Here is a 22,774-nt window from a genome sequence, read left to right as displayed (position 1 = left end):
GGACACACGCCCTGGATTAGCGATAATCGGTTTTCCAACAATTGAACCCAACACTCAAACAGTTTAATATTAAAGCCCAAATACTTTCTATAAGTTTATTGCTAAGCAACAGCCTGTGAACGAATGTTAGTTGTGAATGACTGACGTTTCGACAACTTGGGCAAAAGTCATCTTCAGAGTTTTTAAGCCACTTTGTACAAGAAACTCAGCCAAAATTTAATTTACTAGTGATCCAACTTAACGGTCCGTACTGTAAGATTAAGACCGTACAGTGAACCAATAGTAATGACACTTTTTAATAATATAATGAGGAACTTTATAAGTTTCCTTTGATGCGAAAACCGGATCCAATTGTCCTTTTCAGGGGTTCGTCAATAACAGGAACAAAGCGCTAAAGACAACAACAACAGGGAAAGAAGTTGAAAACAACTTTAATAGCTGTACAGAGGTCATAATTCTGATAATTTAACAGAACTACAGCATTTTAATTATAGTCTTTTTTAAAGACTTAATTTAATCTATAATTCCAATTCTATGTATTCTATAATTCGATAATTCTATAATTTTCCCCATCTTAAATCCACTCACTTTTCTCAAGTAATTTCAATCAGCTATAAAAAAAAAAAAATCAATACCTATTGAAATGGCACACTTCAACCCTGCCATACAGATTGACATATGTGCATGTTTACAACCAACATTAGCAGAAAGGAGCCATGGACTGTTGCAAAACCAAATTTGATTGGCTGTAACATCATCAACAATTAACTGATAGTCAGTACTTGTGCCCATGAAGTTATATTAAAGAAATAGGAAATGGCGTGCATGTTTGAGACAATTCGAATGCTTATCTTTCCATAAAATTCCAAAAATAACCCCCTAGTCCCGAAACTTAGATGCAAAAATCCTTCTGGTAATAAGCCCTTCCAAATATGGACCTATAATTATAGTTCTTACAGAGATACAGAACTTTTCCGATACATAGATATAAACATTTTTATAAATACATAGATAGGTACATAACTTTTTTTTATAAAGCCAGCCCTATTATATAGCTGGTCTTGCATTAATGTCATTAAATCGATTATGCCCAGAGCTCTGAAATGTTCATTTCACAACGTTTACATATGATCAAAATTTTATAATTAAATTTTTCAGAACACAAGCTACATGGAAAAATTTCCGAGTTCTTGTAACAGGAATCAAACTAGGGACGATCCACACACTGGTTAGTGGGATGCTCTAAGACTCATTCACACAAGGGTCAAATGCAACAAGCCTGCTGCACACTCCTAGGATGAGTTTTGGTGATGTCTGGTCAGGGGTCATCTGCGTTGTGTTCTTGGCAGGACACTTTCCACTGACAGTGTCCCTCGCCACCCAGGTGTAATGGACTAGCATCTCATCCAGGGGGGAGTAGAAATACTCCTAGTGGTTTTATGCTACAGAAACCAGGATATGTTCTAGTCTGGTGGGCCTCTAGGCTCAAATGCAGACTTGGAGAGAGACACTGAGCAAGTTAAAGTGTCTCGCCCAAGAACACAATGCAGATGACCTCGCCAGGGCTTGAACCCAGACCACTCAGTGCTGAGTCCAGCGCACCAACCACTAGCCCACCACACTTCCCTTGAAGGATTAAGAAAAAACAACATAATAATTCTTGGCTTATAAAGCTTTCGCTCTTTATCTACCTATTTCCTTGGGAGCAATGCAGCAATGGAAGAAAGTCTGATGGGTGTACAGCCAAACGCATGTTGAAAGAACTGGACTAATTTCTTTCTAAGCAGCTTGTGTCATCAACTAACGAATATCTTAAAGTTTTAATGTTGTCTTATACCAACATGTACCCACAAGTTCCACCTTCCCAGCAATATTCTTTTACATCACTGTTACACGGAAACCATAACACTGTGTGTCATCCACTGATGAATATATTAATTGATGTTGTTGAACATTAACCCACAACTTTAACCTTCCCAGTAACATTCTTAACATTAATATAACACAGAAACCATTACACTATCTCCTAACCGTATAACCCCCACCCCATCCCCGTCAGGGGCCACATGGACCCCAAAGAGAGGAGAAATGCCTTGTCTTGGATCTCTGTCTTCAGGAAGCCGAATTCTGAAATAAATTTGTGACCCTCCACGGGAAAACAGTGGGTGACGCCGGGCCGCGTGTCTGGCCGGCCGCTGCGTGTCACACTCCACCGCGTTGTCAGATGGCCGGTGGTTCGCCTGCTTCTGGGCTGCCGCCGCCCGCGGCGGCCGCGCCCCCGCGTCTCCCCGCGTGCGGCCGCTCCCCCGCCTTCTTCTCCCGTCTCCTCCCCTCCCCCTCCCGCGCCCCCTCGTCGGCCGCCCGCCACGCTGCCCCTCGTCCCGTCTCGCGCGGCCGCCCCCTCCCGCCTCTCGGGGTTCGCGGGCGGTTGCGGTCGCGCGCCGTCGCGGCCCCTCGCTCGCGCTCTCCTCTGTCTCCCCCCTCCGCTCGTCCTCGTCTCGTCCCCGGCTCCTCTTCCCGTCCCCCCGGTGTCCCCTCCCCCCCCCCCCCCTCCCGGGTCGCCCGCGCCGTGTCTCTGTCCGTGCTTCCTGTTCTCCTCTTCGTCTTCGCTCGTCGTCCCGCGTCGTTCGTCGCCCTCCCCCTCCCCCCCCGCCGGGTCGCGGCGGTGTCGCTCTTCGCTCGCTCCCTTCCTTCCCCCCTCCCTCGTCTCGACACGGCTTCGCCGCGCCTTTCGTCTCGCGCCTTCCCGCTCTCCCGCGTGTCTCCACTTCTTGTGCGTCCTTGCGCCTCTTCCCTCCTTCCCTGGGTCACATTATTAAAAAATACACACTGTTAATAAAAACAATTTATCCACAGCATTTCACAGACTAGGTGTAATTTGGCAGAGTGGATTGAACCTTATACAATCCTGGGATGGAGCAGGCCTATAGGCCAGTAGACCTGGGCCTACAGATTTTTCAGCTCACTGGTAGTTCAAAAATGTGGTAGAAAACAATTCAGGCCTAAGCACTTTCAAGATGCAATGTAAAGCAATGTTTAATGTACATCTTACCATTATAATTCTCGCAACTTCCTTTTGTGATGATATGAATTAAGCTCAAGGTGGCGAGCGAATACACAAACAACGAGTGAAAATGTGAAGGAGAAATCATTTTCAAGGGCCAGTTTATCTGCAAAACCTTGCCGGATGGAACATCCCCCGGACCCCACAAAAGAGTACCTTACTGGTCGGGTGGCAAGGTCTATAACTCCTCAAAGGGCTGGCTATGCCCCCGACATCTCACAGTTTGCTTAATTGAAACTACACAACAAGAAAGCTAAATCACCTTCGCAAAGTAGCCAAAGGCTCTTCACCTTCCTTTTCTCCAGTTGCAGGGTTGACTGTTGTAATTGGACACCTTTGAAAACAATTCAACTCTTACAAATGTGTGGAAAAACAAATTAGATTTACCTTCATGCACAATCAACTGACTATACAACCTTTGGTATAGCATGCGTGGAGGCGTCTTGACTCACCCCAGAAGATAAATTTAATATAAAAAAATTATCACCGACTTACCTTCCACAATGCTTCAGAAATCTAAATTCAACATCTCCTACTTTGATTCTCTTTTTTGCCCAATTATCCTGCAGAAAAAAATCCTTAAACACTTTTTGTACAGGGAGAAAGATCTAATTCCAAAACAATGCTTAATGATATATCATGTGTTCAAGACAATGTGAATTGTATTCTGTAAGCTTCAATTTGATAAAGTGACTCCTTGAGCTGGGCCAGTTGAAAGAAACTTGACAGATCAAATTTTAATTGAGAACAATGGATGGCAATCTTTTTCGCAAACAGACCAATAATGATGGAGATTTTAGGGTTATTTTCAGTGCTTCAAACTACTGCTTGCAGTTGGCCTTTTATCTAAGAGTCTGACAAGCACTTATCTAGCAAAGGTGAACACAATAGTGGAGGTACAGATAGGAAGGTGTTGGGGCAAGATGAGAAGAGACCCAATTCCTTCTTGTCCCAAACCCTAATGTCCTGTACGACTAGTACTAAAAGCCGGAACCCAGGAACGCCGGAATACTAAAACCCGGAAGACATAAATATATCGTGTAACCCTTATAAATATAAAGAGCTAACCATAAACAGGCTAACCAAAGTACAAAGTACAGTACAGCTCAAATGTAAGTTACCACCGTCTCGCGAGACGCGTCTCGTTTCTCGCGAGACGTTTCTCGTTTCTCGCGAGTGCACTGCAAGTACCAAAGTTTCGCCTTCTGTTGTATTTATTTAACTGTCAAGTGAGACTTCACCGACATTTTCTTTTTGTGTGGATAATAGTAGCATAGTAGGCTTACTATTCACTCCAGTTAGCCTACTATTGACCACTATTCACTTCGGTTAGCCTACTATTGACCACTATTCACTTCGGTTAGCCTACTATTGACCACTATTCACTTCGATTAGCCTACTATTGACCACTATTCACTTCGGCTAGCCTACTATTGACCACTATTCACTTCGGTTAGCCTACTACTCACTTCGCTTAGCCTACTAATAAGTATTTACTTTGGTTAGCCTGTTAAGGGTTTTAGTATTCCGGCATTCTGGCGTTCCGGGTTACATTCAGGTGTTCCAGCTTTTAGTACTAGCCATGCTGTACTCCTTTCATCCTTAACTGATTTCAAGAGAAAAACAGATTGCAAACAGTCCACAAATCTCTAATGTCCAGTCTCCTTACAAAGAAATTGGATGACAAACACTCACCTCTTCATATTGCCCAAGACCACTAACCACAACATTTGGACGGAATCTTTCCATTGTCACTGGTGATGGAAGTTCTTCATTAACTGCCACTAAAGATGCCTCATTTGCAATCATGTAGGGAGCAAAATTTCCAAACGACACCTTGTTATGAACAAAAGAAGCAAAGGTGACAAATAGAACACAAAATTACATGTGTATATCTCTGAACTTTTTCAGGTAATAAGAAAATGGTACACATTACTTACAGTAACAGGGATAGAAAGGGACGAGGAACTAAAAGTCCTTTATGGGCTTAATACTTGTAAGCAGATTTTTATGAGTTCTGAAATGAAAAGGAGGTTGCAAAAGGGTGAATAATGAACTTCAGGGTCTCAATTAAATTTGAAGTAGGCAGCTGGATTGAGTAGAGTAACCAACTGTTTGATGAAATAGTCTTTATTTAATTTGTTTTAGTCTTGGGAAAAAGTAGCCAAATTCAATGAGCAAAGTACAGTGGAACCCCGATATAACGATCTTCGATATAACGATATTCCCGATATAACAATGAATATGTTATGTCCCGGCAATAGTAAAATGTATGGGACGGAACCCCGATATAACGATTCCTTGATATAACGATATAATTTTTACTGCCCCCTTGGCATATCGTTATATCGGGGTTCCACTGTAGCTGATGCTTTTTGTCAGCCGTCAGTGCCAATTGAAAGTACTGTGTCAAACTAATATTGATCAATTAACTGACAATACTTGTCAATGAATAAAACATAACTCAATTATCCCGGGGGGGGGGGGGGGGGGCACCTGGCGGCGGACAGTTGAAAAAGAGATGCGGGAAAGCGGACTCAGCTGGGGAGAGCTGAGAAAGAATGCAAAGAACAGGCAGCAGTGGCGGAATCTGGTAACATCCTTATGTGCCCAAGGGCACGTAGAGGACACAGTGAGTGAGTGGGGGGGGGGGGGCACTCCCCTATATGGCCTATACGGAGACGTGCCGCTGGATAGGGTATGGTTTTTGACTCCTCCGGCCCTGAACAGGGTATATAATAGCAAGCTCCTCGGTCCTAAACAGGGCCTGAAGCTGTCCTAGACAGGGTATGAATGCAAGACTGTCGTCCATGTATTTACATTGTTTTCGCTTTCGATTCAGTAAAAAGCTTTTTTTATTTGGTGGGATCAGTGTTTTCGCATTTCAATGCGCCAAACATCGCGTACGGGACGCAATCACAATAAACAAAAAATGATTGTTGTTGTTGTCCTTTGTCCTAAATAAGGTCTTAAAATAGGGGGTGTTGTCCTACACAGGGTAGGTATTTTAAGTTTTTATTGTCCTTAACAGGGTCAGGGTTTTAAACCCCCAGCGGCACCACTATACCTAAACTTAGGTCAAGTAACCACCCCGGGCAATAAAATCTCTTATAATAGCTAGGGATCTCATTGTACTTTGTATAGCAAGAGTACTACAATGGCAGGTAACATGGTGCTCTCAAGTCTAATAATTTGGCGCAACTAACAGCTATATATTCTCTGTGTCAAGGAAATGAGAGTAAGATGTCTAGGAGGACGAAGAGTATTTCTACCTACCCATGGATGGGGCGCTAGTCCATCACAGGGTTGGCCCCCAGCATAAAATTTGTTGGTAGCCATTTAGAGAGGTGTAGAGGCACTATGACAGTAAAGTGTTTTGCCCAAGAAAACAACACATTGCTCCAGCCAAGGCTTGAACCTGGACTACTCAGTCTGAAGACCAGTACACCATTTTGCCACTGTGCTTTTTTGCTGAATAAGTTGCTTGTGGAAGGCATAATGGCCTAATGGCTAGCATACTGGACTCTGAATTGAGCGGTCTGGTTTTTTGAGCCCTGGCCTGGGTAATTACATTCAGTTCTGTTCTTGGGCAAGACACTTCACTCGACTCATAATACCCACCCAGGTGTATAAATGGGTACCAGCGAACCTACAGCTGGGAATAACCCTGCAAAGGACTTACATCCCATCCAGTGGGAAGTAGAAGGCCCTGACACAATTTTACCTATAAAAATTAATATGTAATTACCCTATCATCTGGTAGACCAACATCTCCCCATTTGTTATCGGTGCAAATTAATCTCGGCTGAGACATCTGATACATTTTATATCCAGGTTTGTTCAAATACTTTGAGAACCACTCTGCTGCTTCATCCCCAACATATTGACCTTCTCCATACATTCTCCAGACTCTAAGGAAGCAAAAGAAAACGTCAACAGAGAAACACTGGTGACCTGACATAAAGAAAACCTGCACAGGCCTGGAGACTGTTTTCTCGCACTTCAACATGTGTTAGCAATGCTTACCTAAGAAAGTTTGAAGTTCCCCCAATAAATTTCGGATAGGGGTGTGCCACCCAGGTTCTTAAACCCTGACCCTATTTAAGGATAAAGAAAGCGAAAATTGATACCCTTTTTAAGGCCCAAAACTGAAAAATGACACCCTATTCAAGGGAAGAAGAAACGTTCCGTGACGACGCAAATAACGGCTAACCGCGCACAGCAAAACACAAATCTTTATAAAATGAAAATCGCTTTACTAACACTTGAACAGATGCCTTTTTACGTTTAGCTGAGCATTTTTTTAGCTAATAGAATTTAGGTACCCTATCTAAGGATCACACTGGGAACACATTGCCAAAAGGAGCAAAAAAGATACCCTATTTAAGGACTGAGAACCTCAAAAACCACTGATACCCTATCAGGCGGCACATACCTATATAGCCCATATATGGGAGTACCCCCCCCCCCCCCCGGGAAGTTCCTTAGTTCCCTTGTGTAAGGATGATCCTATCAAAATGTTACTAAAATGTGCGACTCCAGAAAATAACTGTGCTGCACATGAAAGGTTTTTTATCCTGTTGTAACTAAATGTTGAGTTTTAAATAATATATATAACATTTCATTTCCAGGTGCATAAGGCCCTTTGGGACACTAGACTGTCCACAGCTTCTCTATTTTTCAACGCAACAAAGCAATCGAAGCAAGCGCAAATGGAGAGAGGGCGAGTTCGAAGCACGGGGGGCAGGGGGCCGGAAGTGAGTGAAAGATAAATAGTGAGGCCCTTCTATTTTTTTATTTATTTTTTATTTTTTTATTTATTTTGCGCTGACGTCCAGTTCTCTCGCCATTCTCACCGCACGCTCATTGATAGAAAAGATACAAAAAAATAGAGGGCTGTGAACAGTCTATTGAAACACTTGAAAATTGACCAATTCAAATGTTAGTGGAGAACAAAGCGGGCATGTGGCAAGTTTTTTTTGTAAAACTAGACTAATGACCTGACTTCTTATGTAGCCAGGTGATCACAAGCCATAGAATAACATGAGTGACTACGCCATCTCATTCCATTTGCTATATTTAACTCAACTTACTTTATCTTTTTATACTCCTTTTTGTCTGCTTGTAACTCTATGTCCACCTTTAGAGTTTCCATTCCAGGTGCATTTAGACAAAGTTTGCCGTCCTCAAAGTGTGGAACCACCAATACTAGCTTTGGATCTTTACGCTGGGAAACAAAGTCATCATTTTCATCCACAAGAACCCAGTGCCTTTAAAAAGGAAAAATAACTTATTAGAATGTTCTGCTGTAGATAGAGATTAGAGAAACTGGGGGAAATTTTACAACGCTGCATAAAATTCTGCAATAAAAAATTATAGCACAAAGAGGCAGGAACTACTAAGTAAGGGGTGGAGACCACCAGTGAGTGAAAGACAGTGGCAGAGTTCACACTTCCTCCTCCGTGGGGCCGAGGGCAGGAGCCCAGGAGAAAAGGGGCAGGAGGCAAGAGGGTGGGAAGCAGCCTGATTCCCACGTGCGGTGGAGGAAACCGGGAGGAATTGAGAAAATGTTTGCAACATTTTTCTAATATTTTTGCAAAAGAAATGGCTCAAAGACGAAGGAACACTACGGAAAGGGGCAGGAAGTGGGAGTAAAAGATAGGGGAGGCGGGAGGTTGAGACCCCCCACACCCGACTCTCCCCACTCCCTCCCTTCCCTTCCCTCCCCTCCCCACCATGCATATTAAGTGATGTATTAAACAAACTGAATGGCATCTGGAGAGGAGAGAGAGAGAGAGGGGGGGGGGGGGGGCAAGGGGACTTAATTTATTGTTTCCATGTTTTACTACAGGATCCCACCCCAGTATGAGTAATTTAGCGTAAATTGATACCCTTGGATTATTACATCTCAAACTCCTGCTTTCTAGAATCAATTTCGTTTCCCGAGGTTAAAGAATCGTGTCTTCTGTAAGTTTACATGTTCTTCAGATTTGCCAGCTCGATTTCGACTTCATATTTTGATACCCAGGGATGACAGTATAAACTCTTCGTGTGCATTTAACCTTTTTTTATATAAAACAACAAATCTCACCTATCGTGCTCCATTCCTTCTTTGAAGCATTTTACTTCGTCAACACTAATTCCCTTGCAAGTCTTGACGGGGTAAATAAACAGCCCAGAAACTCGCCCTATTTCCTTATAAGATCGTTTCTTCTCACTTCGATGCCACCACAGTGCAACAAAACCCGCCAAAGCCACAACAGGTAAACCAATCAACAAATATTTTGAGTAAGAAAAGCCCGCCATTGGGGAGATTTCTGTTGACGTTGTCGAAGATTACTCCTGCCTTGGTAGCCTGGCCACTTAAATAAAAACAAATATTGCCACAGGGCACCCAGGCTCACGGAAACAAGAAGACAGGGAAGGGAGTCAGACCCAAGGTGGCAGTGGCCTGTTCCTCGTATCCTTTTGAGTTTTTGAAATTTCTAACTTTTCAAAGTTTTCCATGACCTAAATTTGACTATTTTTCTTGGAAATTTTCAAAAATTATCTTGATTTCGGGTACGTTTTTGTCCTTTTCTTCACAAAAAAATAACCTGCCTAATTTATTTTGTACAATCAGTACCATCTTCCATGACTTTCCATGACCCACATTTAGATTCCTTGACTTTCCAGGCCTGGAAAATGAAATTCTAAAATTCCATAACTATCCAGATTTTCCGTTCAAACTCTTGTGGGGGCAATGGGGAAAAAATCTTGCAAAATACAGAATCAAGAGCCAGTTGGCTCCTGACAGAATAATATAGAAATATTCAATATAGAATTAAGCATTGCGAGGTGTGAAACCCTCTAGACACTCTAAACTCTTTTCTTCTCTCTGCCCCCCCCCCCTACCCTTCACCTATCCCCACCCCCTCTGCTCCTCCATAAACTTAGCCTGAGGTTAATCTGAGAATGTGAGACCAGTGCTCACCGGCTTATATTTAGTACAATATCTGACCACCACAGCCTCGTCCCCAGGCCATACCACGCTATGCGAGTGAGCAGAGGAGGACTGGAACCGAGCGCGATAGCGAACTTACGATAGGCGAACTTTCCCGTCAAGCTTGGCGGGTGACGTCACATTCAAATTCGCCGGGGACGACTGGGGACGAGGCTGTGACCACCACTAATCAACAGTAATCAGATTATTGATAATCATTTGATCATTTCTCTCTGATGTCTTTTCAGTCATATTTTTTCACTTTGGACATATCAAACTGTAGATTACCAGTAAGTAACATTGGCAGAGAGGAAGGCTTTGAATTGGGAGAAAAAGAAACCTTTAGATTGAGTGTTTTTTTTTTTTTTTGGTGACGCGGGCTAATATTAACACATTCAAGGCTTTGACAGCTTTGATTTTATGCAAAAACTGAATCGAGTTTTCCTGTTAGTGTTCTACAACTACTGGAGCAATGCACTGAAAACAACAAAAAGAATATTAGAATTCAAAGTTGGAAACATTACTTTATTAAAACAGCATAAGTTACAGAACCATATCCTGACTATGTCCAGCTACACTGCCTGCTCTGCAGGCTAATAGAACCAGAGCAGTAAAAATAGTTACTATTATAATTTATTGTCATTTTAAAAACTTCATCCATATTACATCTAATTTTTAAGTTTTACATCATTGATTTAAACTCAAATATTTTATTATGCATGACTACCTACGTTTTTATCATTTTCAAGTTGAAGTTCACGTTTAAACTATTTTGTCAAATTTATTTTGTTTTAGCAGCCCAAAACTTATATTTGCATTATTAGAAGATATTAAAGATGATTTCCAGTCCGTACTGCGCAGACTCGGGGTTTGTTTACGTTTTTATTTTGAATTTGTTGAAATGTTACACTTCGGTGACAGCATACATGACGTTTTTTTAGTCCGCCATTACAGTTCGTTTCGTTCAAGAAGTTCCGATGAGCTAAAACGTCGGTTTGAAATAGCGTCAAGGTTCTTCTACTCGTTATTATTTGTTCTGCAAGGATATCTGGCGTTAATAATGAAGAAAAAGGTAAGTTTGTCGCGGAATTTTTAGTTTTGCTTGTAAACATTCCCTTCGTGTGGGCTCACATAAACATTGCAGCCGAGATTGCGCAGTACGGACTGGAATTCATCTTTAACATTGCTTTTTCACTGCCGGGTTTATATTTTAATCACACTGCACCATGTGCCAAGTTGGTTTTTTCTTCTCTAACTTTTGCCATTTTCTGCCATGCTAAATTGGCAAAATAAACCAAACAATAAAAATCCTGAAAATACAACATTTTATTTTTGCAGTCAAATTGTTCATGTAAAATACCATTCAAAGTGTTAAGGAGTATGTCTTCTTTTCGATGTAATATTAATTTATTGATGAATGTATTTTTTATCCATTTGTAGGTTAATTTTTGTTGTGTTTTGTGTGCACCCCTTGAGAACAGAAGTAAGAGCAAACAAACTGTCATTGTCAGCATTTACCTGAAAGAATATTCTGATTGAGCTTAAAGTAATTTTTTGGCAATAGCTTCACTAGACCTGCATAATTTTGGGCCAAGTTTGAAAAATTTTATTTTTTTTTCCTTTTTTTCTTCTTCTAGGCCTCATGAAAATTAATAGATGATGAACTCTTAACTTTAAAAAGCCTTCCAAGTGATGTTCTTAATATTACTGTTACACAGAAACCATTACACTATCGCCTAGCCTTATAACACCATCCCCCTCAGGAGCCACGTGGACCCCAAAGCGAGGAGAAATGCCTTGTCGTGGATCTCTGTCTTCAGGAAGACGAATTCTGAAATAAAATAAAAAGCAGATATACAATTAAAACAATTAACCATTGCTTTACAGTTTAGCTGATAATTCACAGAATGGATTGAATCTTATATACATACATGAAAGAAAAATCCCTTATTATTTCCTTCGGGTCGAAACAAGACGTTAAGAAAGCTAAATCACCTTCGCAGAGTAGCCAAAGGCTCGTCTCCTTCCTTTTCTCCAGTGTCAGGATTGACTGTTGTTAATAAACACCTTTGAAAGCAATAAAACTCTTAAAAATGTGTTGGAATATATGATATATATGATCAGTTTGAGATGCACAGCAAACTCAATGAACTGACCCCAACAGCCCTTAGTCTGGTAATGGCCTGGAGGCGGGGGGGACAGCCTATAGTGGACTAATGGGAAGGCTCCGCTTGGGAAAATCTACCCTTTAAGGTATTAAAAAATCCCGATGATTTGGTAAGTGCAGAATGCAATATGGAACAATTGAAAGTATGATGTTTTATATATGTTCGTGTTTATTTGCTTTATTTTACTTTCGGAAAAACTGTTCACAGGCTACTTGTATTCTTTCCCAGGTGTTCCTTACGCTAATCTTTGCAAACGTAACACGACACTTTTGTTCGTTTGTAACAAAATACCTGTCTTCCTTGAAAATGCGATAACATGAAACTTTTGTTTTTTGTTTGTTTTACGGCGGAATCGATGACATTTGTTTAATTTAATTAAGTTACGGTTTAGACTGCACGAAAGACGATTCTCAAAAACTAAAGAAACAAATCTGATCAAAAAAAATATTTTTCGACAGGTTTTTTAAGACGCAGTACAGCTAGGATATTTGTTTCCTGGTTATCAGGTGTTCACGCCGAAAATCCCGGTGCAAGTTTTTGCATAACTTATTACGAAAGCGCTGTGAAAGTCTCAAAATCTAATTTAATTAATTTGCGGTTTTTACTTGGCGCCAAGAAGTCTGCAGGAAGCCTACCGCAAACACGCAATACAAGCGATGTTCATGATAGTTCCAGAAAACAACGTAGACTAATGAGTAATCTGCGCATGCGTTTGGTGTAAATTACGTTGAGTAGTACCACAAGGAGAGCAAACGGTTTTCTGAAACAAATATATACGTTTGAGATCTTCATATGAAAGTAACGTAGATGTGCTCCAGGTTTTACCTAGGGGTACGGTCAGGTGCTCCCCACCCCCACCCCCTCCACAAGGAATAATTAATTAATTGATATTAATTAATTAATTAATTAATTAATTGGTGATTAAAAGTTTACACATTAGCGCGTTAGGGGTTTATCACACGACTGCCCACCAAACCATCACAAAAGTGCATTCTGCACTAAAAAGACCTTTCAAAATATCTCAAACCGACTAACATAGCTCAATTCATAAGTACAGTGACTGTATAAGGGCAAGCCATCCCCATTTCCATGGCAAACAATGTAACAAACTTTGATGAAATTACCTACACTTTAATTTATGAATGCTTAACATTAACAGAGGGTCCAAAACATGTTCATTCATTCATTAATAAAAAGATTATCACTGACTTACCTCCCACAGTGTTTTAGAAATCTAAATTCAACATCTCCTACTTTGATTATCTTTGCTACCCATTCATCCTGTAGGAGCAAGGCAATTCCCTTAACATTAAACACTTAAAAGTTTTGATAATAAATAATAATAATAATAATAATAATAATAATAATAATAATAATAAAATAATAATAATCAATATTTTAACAGGATGACCCCTTCAGTCGCAGGACTGGTATCAACGGGGGCGCTGTGTAAAATAAAACAAAATTAAAGTAAAAGAGAGTATGTATAAAATATCTATCTATCTATAAAAACTACTTTAAAAAGATACCGCTAAAATGCTAAAAAAAGTTAAAAGTTTAAAAGAAGTACTAGACAGTGTTCTCAACAAGTTTTTGGAAGTTGACTGTATAATAAAATTGAACGCTAAGAAATTTGAACGACGTTTCGACCGTTCGACGGTCATTTTCAAGTTAGGTGTTTGAATGAAATTACATTGTGTAAATATAGTAAAAGCGCTAAAATGTGTACATGTATACATACAATAGACAATAAGAATAAAAAGGCTAAAAATAGCTAAAACTAATTTTGTGCGAATGACATGCATAGTTGTACAAGATATAATTAAAAACGTAAAGCAAGCGAATAAGACGACGAGAATAAGAACATTAAAATACCTAAAAATATCTAAACAAATAACTTCGCGCGGATCGAGTCACTCTGTTTGTTAAGTTTTGGTTTCAGAAGTCTAATAAAAAGAATTTCAAAAATCAAACAGTCAAGCTTGCTTTGGCACTTCCTTAAAATCTTAAACTCGAAAGCCTCATCCGCAGACATGCACGTGCTCCAGTGTTTACATACACAAGTCAAATTTGCGATGACAGACAAAATACAACTCTCACAAGACTCACATTTCCGGGCAATGACAGACAGATTTTTTTCGCAAAGCGACTAATTAATCCCTCGTGACGATCAGAGCCAATCAAAATTTACCGGTTATTCCCTCGTGGCCATTCCAGCCAATAAGATATTTTTCATTCTCTCAGAGAACGAAAAAAAAAAAAACGGATTTAGGGGGGTTTCCGGGCAGGCGTCTCCTCGATTTTTTCCTCGCGCGGCCTTCTCGCGATCGCGCACTCTTTTATGCGCGCTAAAAACTACACAGACGCCTGCTACGCAGGCTAAATGTTCGTCGGAAGACAATTAAAAATGGAATGATGCACCATTTTGAACAAGGAATGCCCTGTTAATTCTGAAACAATGGAGCTTATAACTGGGTGTAGCCCCCTCCCCCCCCCCCCCCCCCCCCCCGGGTTATAGGCCCGTCTGTACCTGGAAACAAAAAACTACATCTGATTATAAGTCTGCCGGATGACAGTACTGAACAATTAATCTCCAATTAGATTACTGACCTCTTCTAATCAGGTCCCATGGTTGTTTACTTACAATACAAGAAATTCAGCTGTATTTTAGATGACAAACACTAACCTCTTCATATCGCCCAAGACCACTAACCACAACATTTGGACGGAATCTTTCCATAGTAACTGGTGAAGGAAGTTCTTCATTGACTGCCACTAAAGATGCCTCATTTGCAATCATGTATGGAGCAAAGTCTCCAAATGCTGCCTTGGAAGAGATGAAATTAAAGAAACAAAGATGACAAATACATGTAGGGCATCATTACCAATTTATTACAGAGGTGGTACATGTATACTCAAACTTAGATGGAGCAAGGGACTGTATTGAAGTGTCTTGCTCAAGAATACAATACAATATGTTCAGCAGCAACTGATCATAAACCCAGACCAGTCAACTGGACTCCAACATGCTAACTATTAGGTCTCCAACTAGTAAGAATACTTTTAGGTGCTAATAAAGAAACAATTTTTTTATTATTAATTCTCAGTTTTTACCTCGTCATCTGGTAGAGCAACATCTCCCCACTTCTCATCCTCCCTTATTATTCTAGGTTTAGACAGCTGATACATTTTACATCCAGGTTTGTCCAAATACTTTGAGAACCATTCTGCTGCTACATCTCCAACATATCGACCTTCTCCATAATTTCTAAAGACCCTGAGCGTAGAAAAAAAATTAACAAGGATTAACACTGACCCAGCTTAAAAAAAGTGCATTTGAGCCATAAAGCTTCAAGTTACTTTTCCATTGCTTAACAATGATCCTAGCACATCTTCACTGAAACTATCTAAAAAAACATAAAAACATACCTCCCCCATGGAAGGCGCATAAAAAATGTGTTTATAATGTTCGGCATAAATTTGCAATTATCATCTGAGCTTCCATGTCACATTATGGTATAACCCTTGTCACTACTCATGCTAGTCACTAATGACACAACTAGTTTTACGTGCGCATATTGCCGAGCAAAACTTTTCTAGTATTTTGTTTGCATTTACCGGTAGCTTCCTAGCTCACAGTGTTCATGTACATGTAATTTTATCTTGTTCATTTGCTTGCTTAGCCCCTAACTATGGTGAATACTGCTTGTACATGTAAGTTTTTCACTTCTAGTCTCCAGTAAACAAAAACAATAGGTCATGTCCTTCCTACATCACTGTGACTGTTTTTTTTTTTCTGCTTGTTAGGACATAAATATTTTCTCTGCAGTAGAATGCACTTGACATAGCAGAGAATGTACCGGTATTAAAAAAGTAATGTATGCTCTGACAATCAACTGGTATTAATCGCTTTCCTTACCGTATCCTCTTATATTCTTTTTTATCCCCTTGTAACTCTATGTCCAGTTTTAACGTTTCCATTCCAGGAGCATCAACACAAAGTTTGTCATCCTCAAAGTGTGGAACCACCAAAGCTAGCTTTGGGTCTTTACGCTGGGAAACGAAGTCGTCTTTCTCATCCAAAAGAATCCAGCGCCTGTTAAAATAAATTAGACTGATCTCATTATCTAGCAACACTTTACAGACCTGTAAACAAACAGATCCCTGCTATTCATGTGGAGTTTGCTTCAATGGTATTTGTGGGAAATACTGAGTGGCCCAACGGTTAGCACACTTAACTGTAGATTGAGCAGTCCAAGTTTTATCCCTGGTCGGGGTCATTTTGTTGAAATTTTGTGCAACATGCTGTTTGCCCAGGTGCAAAATAATTAATGTTGCCAGGTTCAATAAATTTACCCTTGGTACAATTTGGTAAAAGGCCCTATTCTCCCAGAGGAGAAATAAGGAAGTAGATGATGACAATTTGGTACATATTTTCCATTGATTTTTAATCATTATCACATATTACCATACACAAAGGTTGTCTGCATAAGAGGCTCTCCAAATACACACCAAATCCTCCAGTCTCCTGCACGCATCATTAATTCCCCTCGATACAAATAAGAGTGCTTGAAATACGTGAGAATTTTTTTGGATGTTTGACATGCTTTTGTAGTTGAATCAGCAGATCGAGCTAAGACAAGAACTGCAAGGCTAACACTATGTGGACGACGACATGATAGAGTCAGCCTTGCAGTTCTTATCTTTGTCTTTTTATTTATTTTTGGCTGATTAGAGCTTTCGCAAGCTCCTACGTACACCAGCAGCATTTTCATCCACAATCCCTTGCTTTCAGTTATAACTTTTTACTCCATTTTGTGGGTAAAGAACCTGGGAAGAGGTTCTCAGGTATGTGCTGCCCGGGTCTCCAAAATGTGGGTGGGGATAGGGGGGTCTGAACCTCCCGCCTCCCGTACCTTTTACTCCCGCTTCCCGTACCTTTTCTCCCGCTTCCTGCCCCTTTCTGTGGTGGTTCCCATCTTTTGTGAGTTGTCCCATGTCTATTGAAAAATATAAAGGAAGAAGCCACGAGCCAAGCGGCCCACACTGCCGGAGCTTATCCCGGTTTCCATAGCCTTAAGCGGCTAGGAATATTTCTACTCCCCCCTGAATGGGATGCTAGTCCATTGCAGGGTTCCCCCCAGCATTATGTCGCCGGTACCCATTTATAAACCTGGGTGGAGAGAGGCACTATGAGAGTAAAGTGTCTTGCCCAAGAACACAACACAAGTGATCCCGGCCAGGGCTCGAACTCGGACCGCTCGATCCGGAGTCCAGCACTCTAACCATTAGGCCACCGCACCTTCCATATTGCAAAATATAGCGAAATATATATTTCTCCTGGTTCCTGCCACCTTACGAATCCTGATTCCCGCCCTCTCTTCTCCTGCTTCTCGCCCCTTTTCTCCCGGTCTTCCGCCCCCCTGTCCCCCTCCACCAAAATAGCACCCCGTTTTAAAAAGAATTTGCATTCAGAGTGATACACCCAGTTTTGACTTCTCATAATTTAAAACTTTCGTGCATTCAAATATCATACCCTGTTCTAGGAAACTTCTCTGAAATGGATACCCCATTCCAAATATGGTTGGCATCTCTGCTTAATGCATACAATTCCATACAAATTTGAGACTTAAAGTTCTCCTTAATTTCCATGCCGTGTACCAGAAATTCTAAAATCGCAGTAAGCTTATATTAGGCGCACCGAAGGCTTATGAGTCTTATGAGCCTTAATCTTTAGGCCCTGCCTCCTTAGGGTGCACATCTTGGAGAACACATGGGGATATTTCAACTTACAATTTTTCGCTTGATTTAGAACTGTTCTTAGCCTTGATAATCCGCTAAGATACCCGGAGTTGTTAGTAGTAACAATTCACAAGAAGAGGCAATATACTGAATACCCACCTATCAAACTCCATTCCTTCTTTGACACATTTTACATCCTGGAGACTAATTCCTTTGCACGACTTGACGGGGTAAATGAACAGCCCACAAACGCGCCCCACCTCCTTATAAGACCGTCTTCTCTTATTTTGTTGCCACCACAGTGCAGCAAAACCCGCCAAAGCCACGACAGGTAGACCGATCAACAGATATTTGGAGTAAGAGGACGCCATGATGATTCAATCTCCTGGCTTGGTAGCCTGGCCAATCCCACCAAAACAAAGATGGCGCTCTTTGAGCCCGAGAGAAAGAAAGCGAGGCTGGAGAAAACGAATGCCGGTATTTCTAGTTAGGATTTCTCATCATAGTTTCAGAGAAATAAAAATCGTAATGTTAAAGCTGATTCACCATCATCCTTTTCTCGTTTGTTTAGAATTCAACAGATTGAAGACAGCTGTACCCCAAGCTGTGCTCGCGGACGAATACACGCGGGATTTTCAAACAGGTCAGGGTAGCAGATTTTCTAAGTTTGCGATTTTCCGAATCTTTACAAGTTAATTAAGTCTGTACGCTATGAATTTGCAGTTCAAGTTTATGCTGCTGAAATAAAGGACAAAACCCGGACATCAGAGCTGATAAGGTAAGTCCACACGAAGAACAAAATCGTCTCTAAATCTTGATTTTGCATGTATTTAGCGCTATTTTGGCATTCTTGTCCATTCTCGCGCTTTTTTGTTAGGCTAAATTACAATGGCAGCTTTTTTTTTCTTTGTAGAATTCTTAACGATAAGTACCCTTTGACAGATTTAGGACATTTAAAGAGAGTTCGATGTCTTAAAACGGGAAAAGGTGAGCTATTAAAAATATAAAACATTGGGTCGGATTTTTCGTGTACGTTTCAATTTACGCCGAGCAATTTTCTTCATTGTGTTACGAGGGAAATGTATTTCGTGCTAAACATAAAAAATTGTTTCCAGAACAAGAAGGGAAAATGTCCTCGCTAAAATTGTAAATTCAGCAAAGAGCGATTGCTAATCAAATATGCACAAAAGACATATGATTGTCAAATTTTCGCTTACGAGTATGCGATCTCCCATATGGTCTAGCGGTTAGGATTCCTGGCTTTCACCCAGGCGGCCCGGGTTCGACTCCCGGTATGGGAACACAATTATTTTTTTTTTCTCCTTTTTTTTTAAATTTTACACCTGTTTTTTTTTCTTTTTCGTTTATCTTCTTTAGAGATTTTATGTATTTTTAATATTTTTCTGTTTTTTTAGATACTGTTCTTCAAATTATTTTGCATTTAAAGGAAGACAAGAGCATAGATTTGCTCAGTTCATCAAACGAAATTTTTTTAGAGCAAAATGAAATAACAAAAGCATCTTTTGGGCGGCCATTTGTGGTCGATGTTGCAAAGAACCCACCACTGACAAGAGAACAATTTAATCAAGCCTCTAAGCTCTGGCCAGTAAACTTCCATGAGGATAAATAGTATGTTTGTAGTCTATCTTGAATTTTTGGTTTGTTGGGGGCTGGGGTAGAGAAACATGCTAGGGGGTAAGAAGAAAGTTGCATGGGGGTGGGAGTATGATAGTATGCTATGGGGGTGAGGTACAGATATGGCAAAAAAGAAGTGTTTGTATGCAGGAAAAATAGAATAATTTTAGTGTTAAATCATTTTTATTGAGTCTGAATTTGGTAATAACGTGCAGTTCCAGAAGATATCCATGCCACCATATAGAAGGTCATTGGAGGTTCCAAGGGGGTGAGGTATCAAAAGCCAAACTTTTTAAAGGTGGAGCTTAACTGGAATTTCTCAAAGAGGTGGGGTGATTCAAACCAAACTGCCTACCCTAACTGGTTTTTTATTGGTTGATTTAAAGGAACAAAACATGCACATTTACAGTAGTCCCACAAATAAATTTGGAAACACCAGGTCCTATTGAAAAGCAAAAACAATATCTGCACTTTCAGTAGTTTTATTTTGTAATTTTTTAGTGTTTCAAGAGCACTGAGAGGTGAATTATTCGATGAAGATGAACTTGTGCTTATTACAAAGTTTATGAGGATGGCATTAACAGCAGCAGAAAAGACAAATTCTGGAAAGGTAGTTTAAAACAGCTGTATTAAATCAAAATCAGTGAATCTTTTCATCCGCCCACCCATACACACATCTGTCTGTCCATTCTCCATCCATCCATCCATCCATCTATCCTTTCACCCAACCACCCACTCACTATTTTGTCTCTCCACCCACCCAGCCATCTATCCATGAGTTGGTTCAAGGGGAGTACTCAGGATTTCAAGTGACGGGGATGATCAAATGATTTTTTTGGGTAGGAAAATTTGGCAAATACTTTTTTGATTTAGGTTGGGTGTTTTGGGGCATTAAAGTACAAACAAATTTTTCGCTTTTTATTTTTGGGGGTCAATTTTTGATCTAGGGATTTTTTAGGGTTATGTTGGAAGCCCTAGGGATTTTTTTGGGTCTTGATTTTTGCCCCCATTCGATCATCCCTGTCACTTGAAATCCAGAGTACCTCCCCTGGGGAGTTGCTCAGCATAACTTTTAATAGTAACCAAAAATCCCAAGGTACATTTATCTCTTTTGAAGTTCTTTAAGAAGATAAAAATCAGATCATAAAAGGTGAAAAGGTGGTTTAATACCAAATTCTCGCAGGGAGGCATTTGATTCCTATTTTGCAATTTAAATTTAAGTGTGCTGATCTAATGTCTGTTTTATTCACAGTTCCATGTCGGTGCTGTGATTGTAGATCCACAACGAAACCACCCCATAGCTGTGTGCCACGACCTGCGGTGTGCAGGACACCCACTTCAGCATGCTGTCATGGTCTGTCTTGATTTAGTGGCACACAGTCAGTCATCAGGGGCGTGGCAGCTTGACCACGTGGAGAAAAATGGTACATGGACATTAAAAAACATCGATTCACAACTGCAGCAGGGAGCTTATACTATTGCTGGCAATGGTCATGTTATGGACAGTAGATCATCAGAAACAGGTCATTTCCTGGATGTGAAATCATCTGATTGTAGTCAAACATGTAACTTGTCAAACGACACTGGTGATAAATGCAAGACAGGGCCTTATCTGTGCACTGGATATGATCTTTATGTCACAAGAGAGCCTTGTGCTATGTAAGTAGATAACAGTTATACTAAACTGACAAATTTATTTTAACATTAATTTTTATGGTGACAGGGTTGTGTTAGCCTGCATAGCAGGTATAGCTAGTTAGCGCATGGCACAAGAGCAAGGGTAAGAGCAACTTGCACGTGGCAAGTAATGAATAAAAAAAAAAAAAAAAAACTTGCAGTGGCAAAGAGGAAAGAGTTCTGTCGCTCCCCTTGCCTGCTCTGTCCCGTCTGTGCTGCTCCAAGTCACACCCTAGACTGCCTATTTCTACTTGGATCAATGGACTGGGCAGACGTTTATATGCCTCAGCCAGTCGGCATAGTGTTGTGCTGTTATACAAGACACTAACCCCCCTACTTCTCAGCGGGTGCTGGTAAAGCTGTAATTAATGAACTTATAGCTTCACCCCTGGGGGCAAAACTGCTGCTGTGTGTCACTAAAGCCAAACAGGCTCTCTGGCTTCCCTGTTCAGAACTTAAAGTACATGGCGTATTTGCGAGGTTTCCATTGGCCCATAGCTAACCTTAGTCAATGCTGTTTTTGTTTTGTTTTGTTTCATTTCATGAGGGTTTATGTTTTTTTGTGATATTCTATGAAAGGCGTTCTAAAAAGAGAAAGAGAAAATTAAAATGTGCAAAAATTTATTCGTAGGGAAAAAAAACATTTTTTTTCTTCATAGCTCATTACATTATCATCAAATATTTTCAGCATTTTATTTTATAAACTTCTGCAAATTCTAAACTAAAAGCTTGGGGGTATGAGCTTTGTTTTAGTATAACCAGTTCAGCAGACCTGGTTAAATGGAGGTCAGTACATAGTAATTTAAAAAACAACACTAATAATAATGCTAATATACTTAATAATGCATTAAATATATTATTATTTAAAAAAATATATTTAATACTGATAATAATATATAATGATATATCAATACTTATAAAAATATTTATAATTAATAATATAATATATTTAATAATGAAAAAAATATAGCGGAGTCTTCCCTATTTTATGGGGATCTTGTAGAGATCATTCGATCATGTACACTACATGTAATTTATAAGGGATATTTTAGAGTGGAACCTAAAAGATCAGAAGTCATAAAAAAATGTTTTTTTCCTTTTTATTTAAGGTGTGCAATGGCCCTAGTCCATTCCAGAATCAGACGGGTATTTTATGGTTGTGCAGACAGCATTACTGGAGCCTTGGGCAGCCGATATAAAATCCACACTCAAGCTGGACTTAATCACCACTTTGAAGTGTTCCGTGGTGTCTTAGAGGAAGAATGCAGAACTGTCTTTTTAAGATCTCCTTCAGAACGAATTTAAAAATTATATTGTGCCCTGGCAAATAAGCTGCAAGCCCTTGGCAGGAATCTTTGCAGGGAAACTGCATAAAAAGACTGCTAAAGAAAGAAGAGAAATTAAGAAAATTTGATGAAGACATTGTTTTGATATGTATATGGTGACAAAATTCTCATCTGAGTATTGACTGTCTATATATTATTAGCCTTTTTGGCGCAGATGTAA

General features: G+C 40.2%; 3 protein-coding genes and 1 non-coding gene across 5 annotated transcripts; 2 read left to right on the top strand and 2 right to left on the bottom strand.

Annotated features, from left to right (window-relative positions):
• Positions 1–460: 460 nt before the first annotated feature.
• LOC144636442 (mitochondrial amidoxime reducing component 2-like) lies at positions 461–9,757 on the bottom strand. The gene is made up of 7 exons (XM_078495654.1): positions 9,156–9,757; positions 8,158–8,334; positions 6,813–6,975; positions 4,760–4,900; positions 3,560–3,627; positions 3,327–3,398; positions 461–2,127 (listed from the first exon to the last, which is right to left on the bottom strand). The coding sequence occupies exons 1-7, from the start codon at positions 9,368–9,370 to the stop codon at positions 1,995–1,997; spliced, it is 969 nt and encodes a 322-aa protein (XP_078351780.1). The 5' UTR covers positions 9,371–9,757; the 3' UTR covers positions 461–1,994.
• Positions 9,758–10,550: 793 nt separating this feature from the next.
• LOC144636449 (mitochondrial amidoxime reducing component 2-like) lies at positions 10,551–18,327 on the bottom strand. The gene is made up of 7 exons (XM_078495658.1): positions 18,116–18,327; positions 16,134–16,310; positions 15,329–15,491; positions 14,901–15,041; positions 13,428–13,495; positions 12,042–12,113; positions 10,551–11,877 (listed from the first exon to the last, which is right to left on the bottom strand). Exons 1-7 carry the CDS (start codon positions 18,325–18,327, stop codon positions 11,757–11,759), a joined length of 954 nt encoding a protein of 317 aa, XP_078351784.1. The 3' UTR covers positions 10,551–11,756.
• A 1-nt stretch (position 18,328) lies between these two features.
• LOC144636380 (putative inactive tRNA-specific adenosine deaminase-like protein 3) lies at positions 18,329–22,573 on the top strand. Of its 2 annotated transcripts, none has more exons than XM_078495577.1 (8): positions 18,329–18,433; positions 18,528–18,599; positions 18,680–18,734; positions 18,870–18,943; positions 19,372–19,585; positions 20,093–20,201; positions 20,844–21,250; positions 22,378–22,573. In XM_078495577.1, the coding sequence occupies exons 1-8, from the start codon at positions 18,379–18,381 to the stop codon at positions 22,571–22,573; spliced, it is 1,182 nt and encodes a 393-aa protein (XP_078351703.1). In that variant the 5' UTR covers positions 18,329–18,378. The 2 variants fall into 2 exon arrangements, with proteins under 2 accessions (XP_078351703.1, XP_078351702.1); XM_078495576.1 differs by having other exon boundaries at positions 18,329–18,442.
• Positions 19,186–19,257, top strand: Trnae-uuc (transfer RNA glutamic acid (anticodon UUC)). Its single transcript has one exon. It is a non-coding gene; the product is annotated as a tRNA-Glu (tRNA).
• Positions 22,574–22,774: the final 201 nt, after the last annotated feature.

The sequence above is a fragment of the Oculina patagonica genome, chromosome 13 (assembly GCF_052425735.1).
Source record: "Oculina patagonica isolate OP01 chromosome 13, crgOcupat, whole genome shotgun sequence".
NCBI classification, from domain to species: Eukaryota; Metazoa; Cnidaria; class Anthozoa; order Scleractinia; family Oculinidae; genus Oculina; species Oculina patagonica.
Note: the sequence above shows the minus strand (reverse complement) of the source record. Positions and strands in the feature narration are given on the sequence as shown.

What these genes read in the sequence shown, in the direction of transcription:
- LOC144636449 (XM_078495658.1), bottom strand. Translation starts at nt 18,327, where the DNA reads ATGGCGTCCTCTTACTCCAAATATCTGTTGATCGGTCTACCTGTCGTG. An exon ending in GAAGGAATGGAGTTTGATAG is followed by an intron (nt 16,311 to 18,115) that starts GTGGGTATTCAG and finishes TTATTTTAACAG; the next exon opens with GCGCTGGATTCTTTTGGATG. An exon ending in GTCTTGGGCGATATGAAGAG is followed by an intron (nt 13,496 to 14,900) that starts GTTAGTGTTTGT and finishes TTGCTCCTACAG; the next exon opens with GATGAATGGGTAGCAAAGAT.
- LOC144636380 (XM_078495576.1), top strand. Translation starts at nt 18,379, where the DNA reads ATGGCGCTCTTTGAGCCCGAGAGAAAGAAAGCGAGGCTGGAGAAAACG. An exon ending in AACGAATGCCGGTATTTCTA is followed by an intron (nt 18,443 to 18,527) that starts GTTAGGATTTCT and finishes TCGTTTGTTTAG; the next exon opens with AATTCAACAGATTGAAGACA. An exon ending in AAAAGACAAATTCTGGAAAG is followed by an intron (nt 20,202 to 20,843) that starts GTAGTTTAAAAC and finishes TTTTATTCACAG; the next exon opens with TTCCATGTCGGTGCTGTGAT.
- LOC144636442 (XM_078495654.1), bottom strand. Translation starts at nt 9,370, where the DNA reads ATGGCGGGCTTTTCTTACTCAAAATATTTGTTGATTGGTTTACCTGTT. An exon ending in AAGGAGTATAAAAAGATAAA is followed by an intron (nt 6,976 to 8,157) that starts GTAAGTTGAGTT and finishes TTGCTTCCTTAG; the next exon opens with AGTCTGGAGAATGTATGGAG. An exon ending in GTCTTGGGCAATATGAAGAG is followed by an intron (nt 3,628 to 4,759) that starts GTGAGTGTTTGT and finishes TTTTTTCTGCAG; the next exon opens with GATAATTGGGCAAAAAAGAG.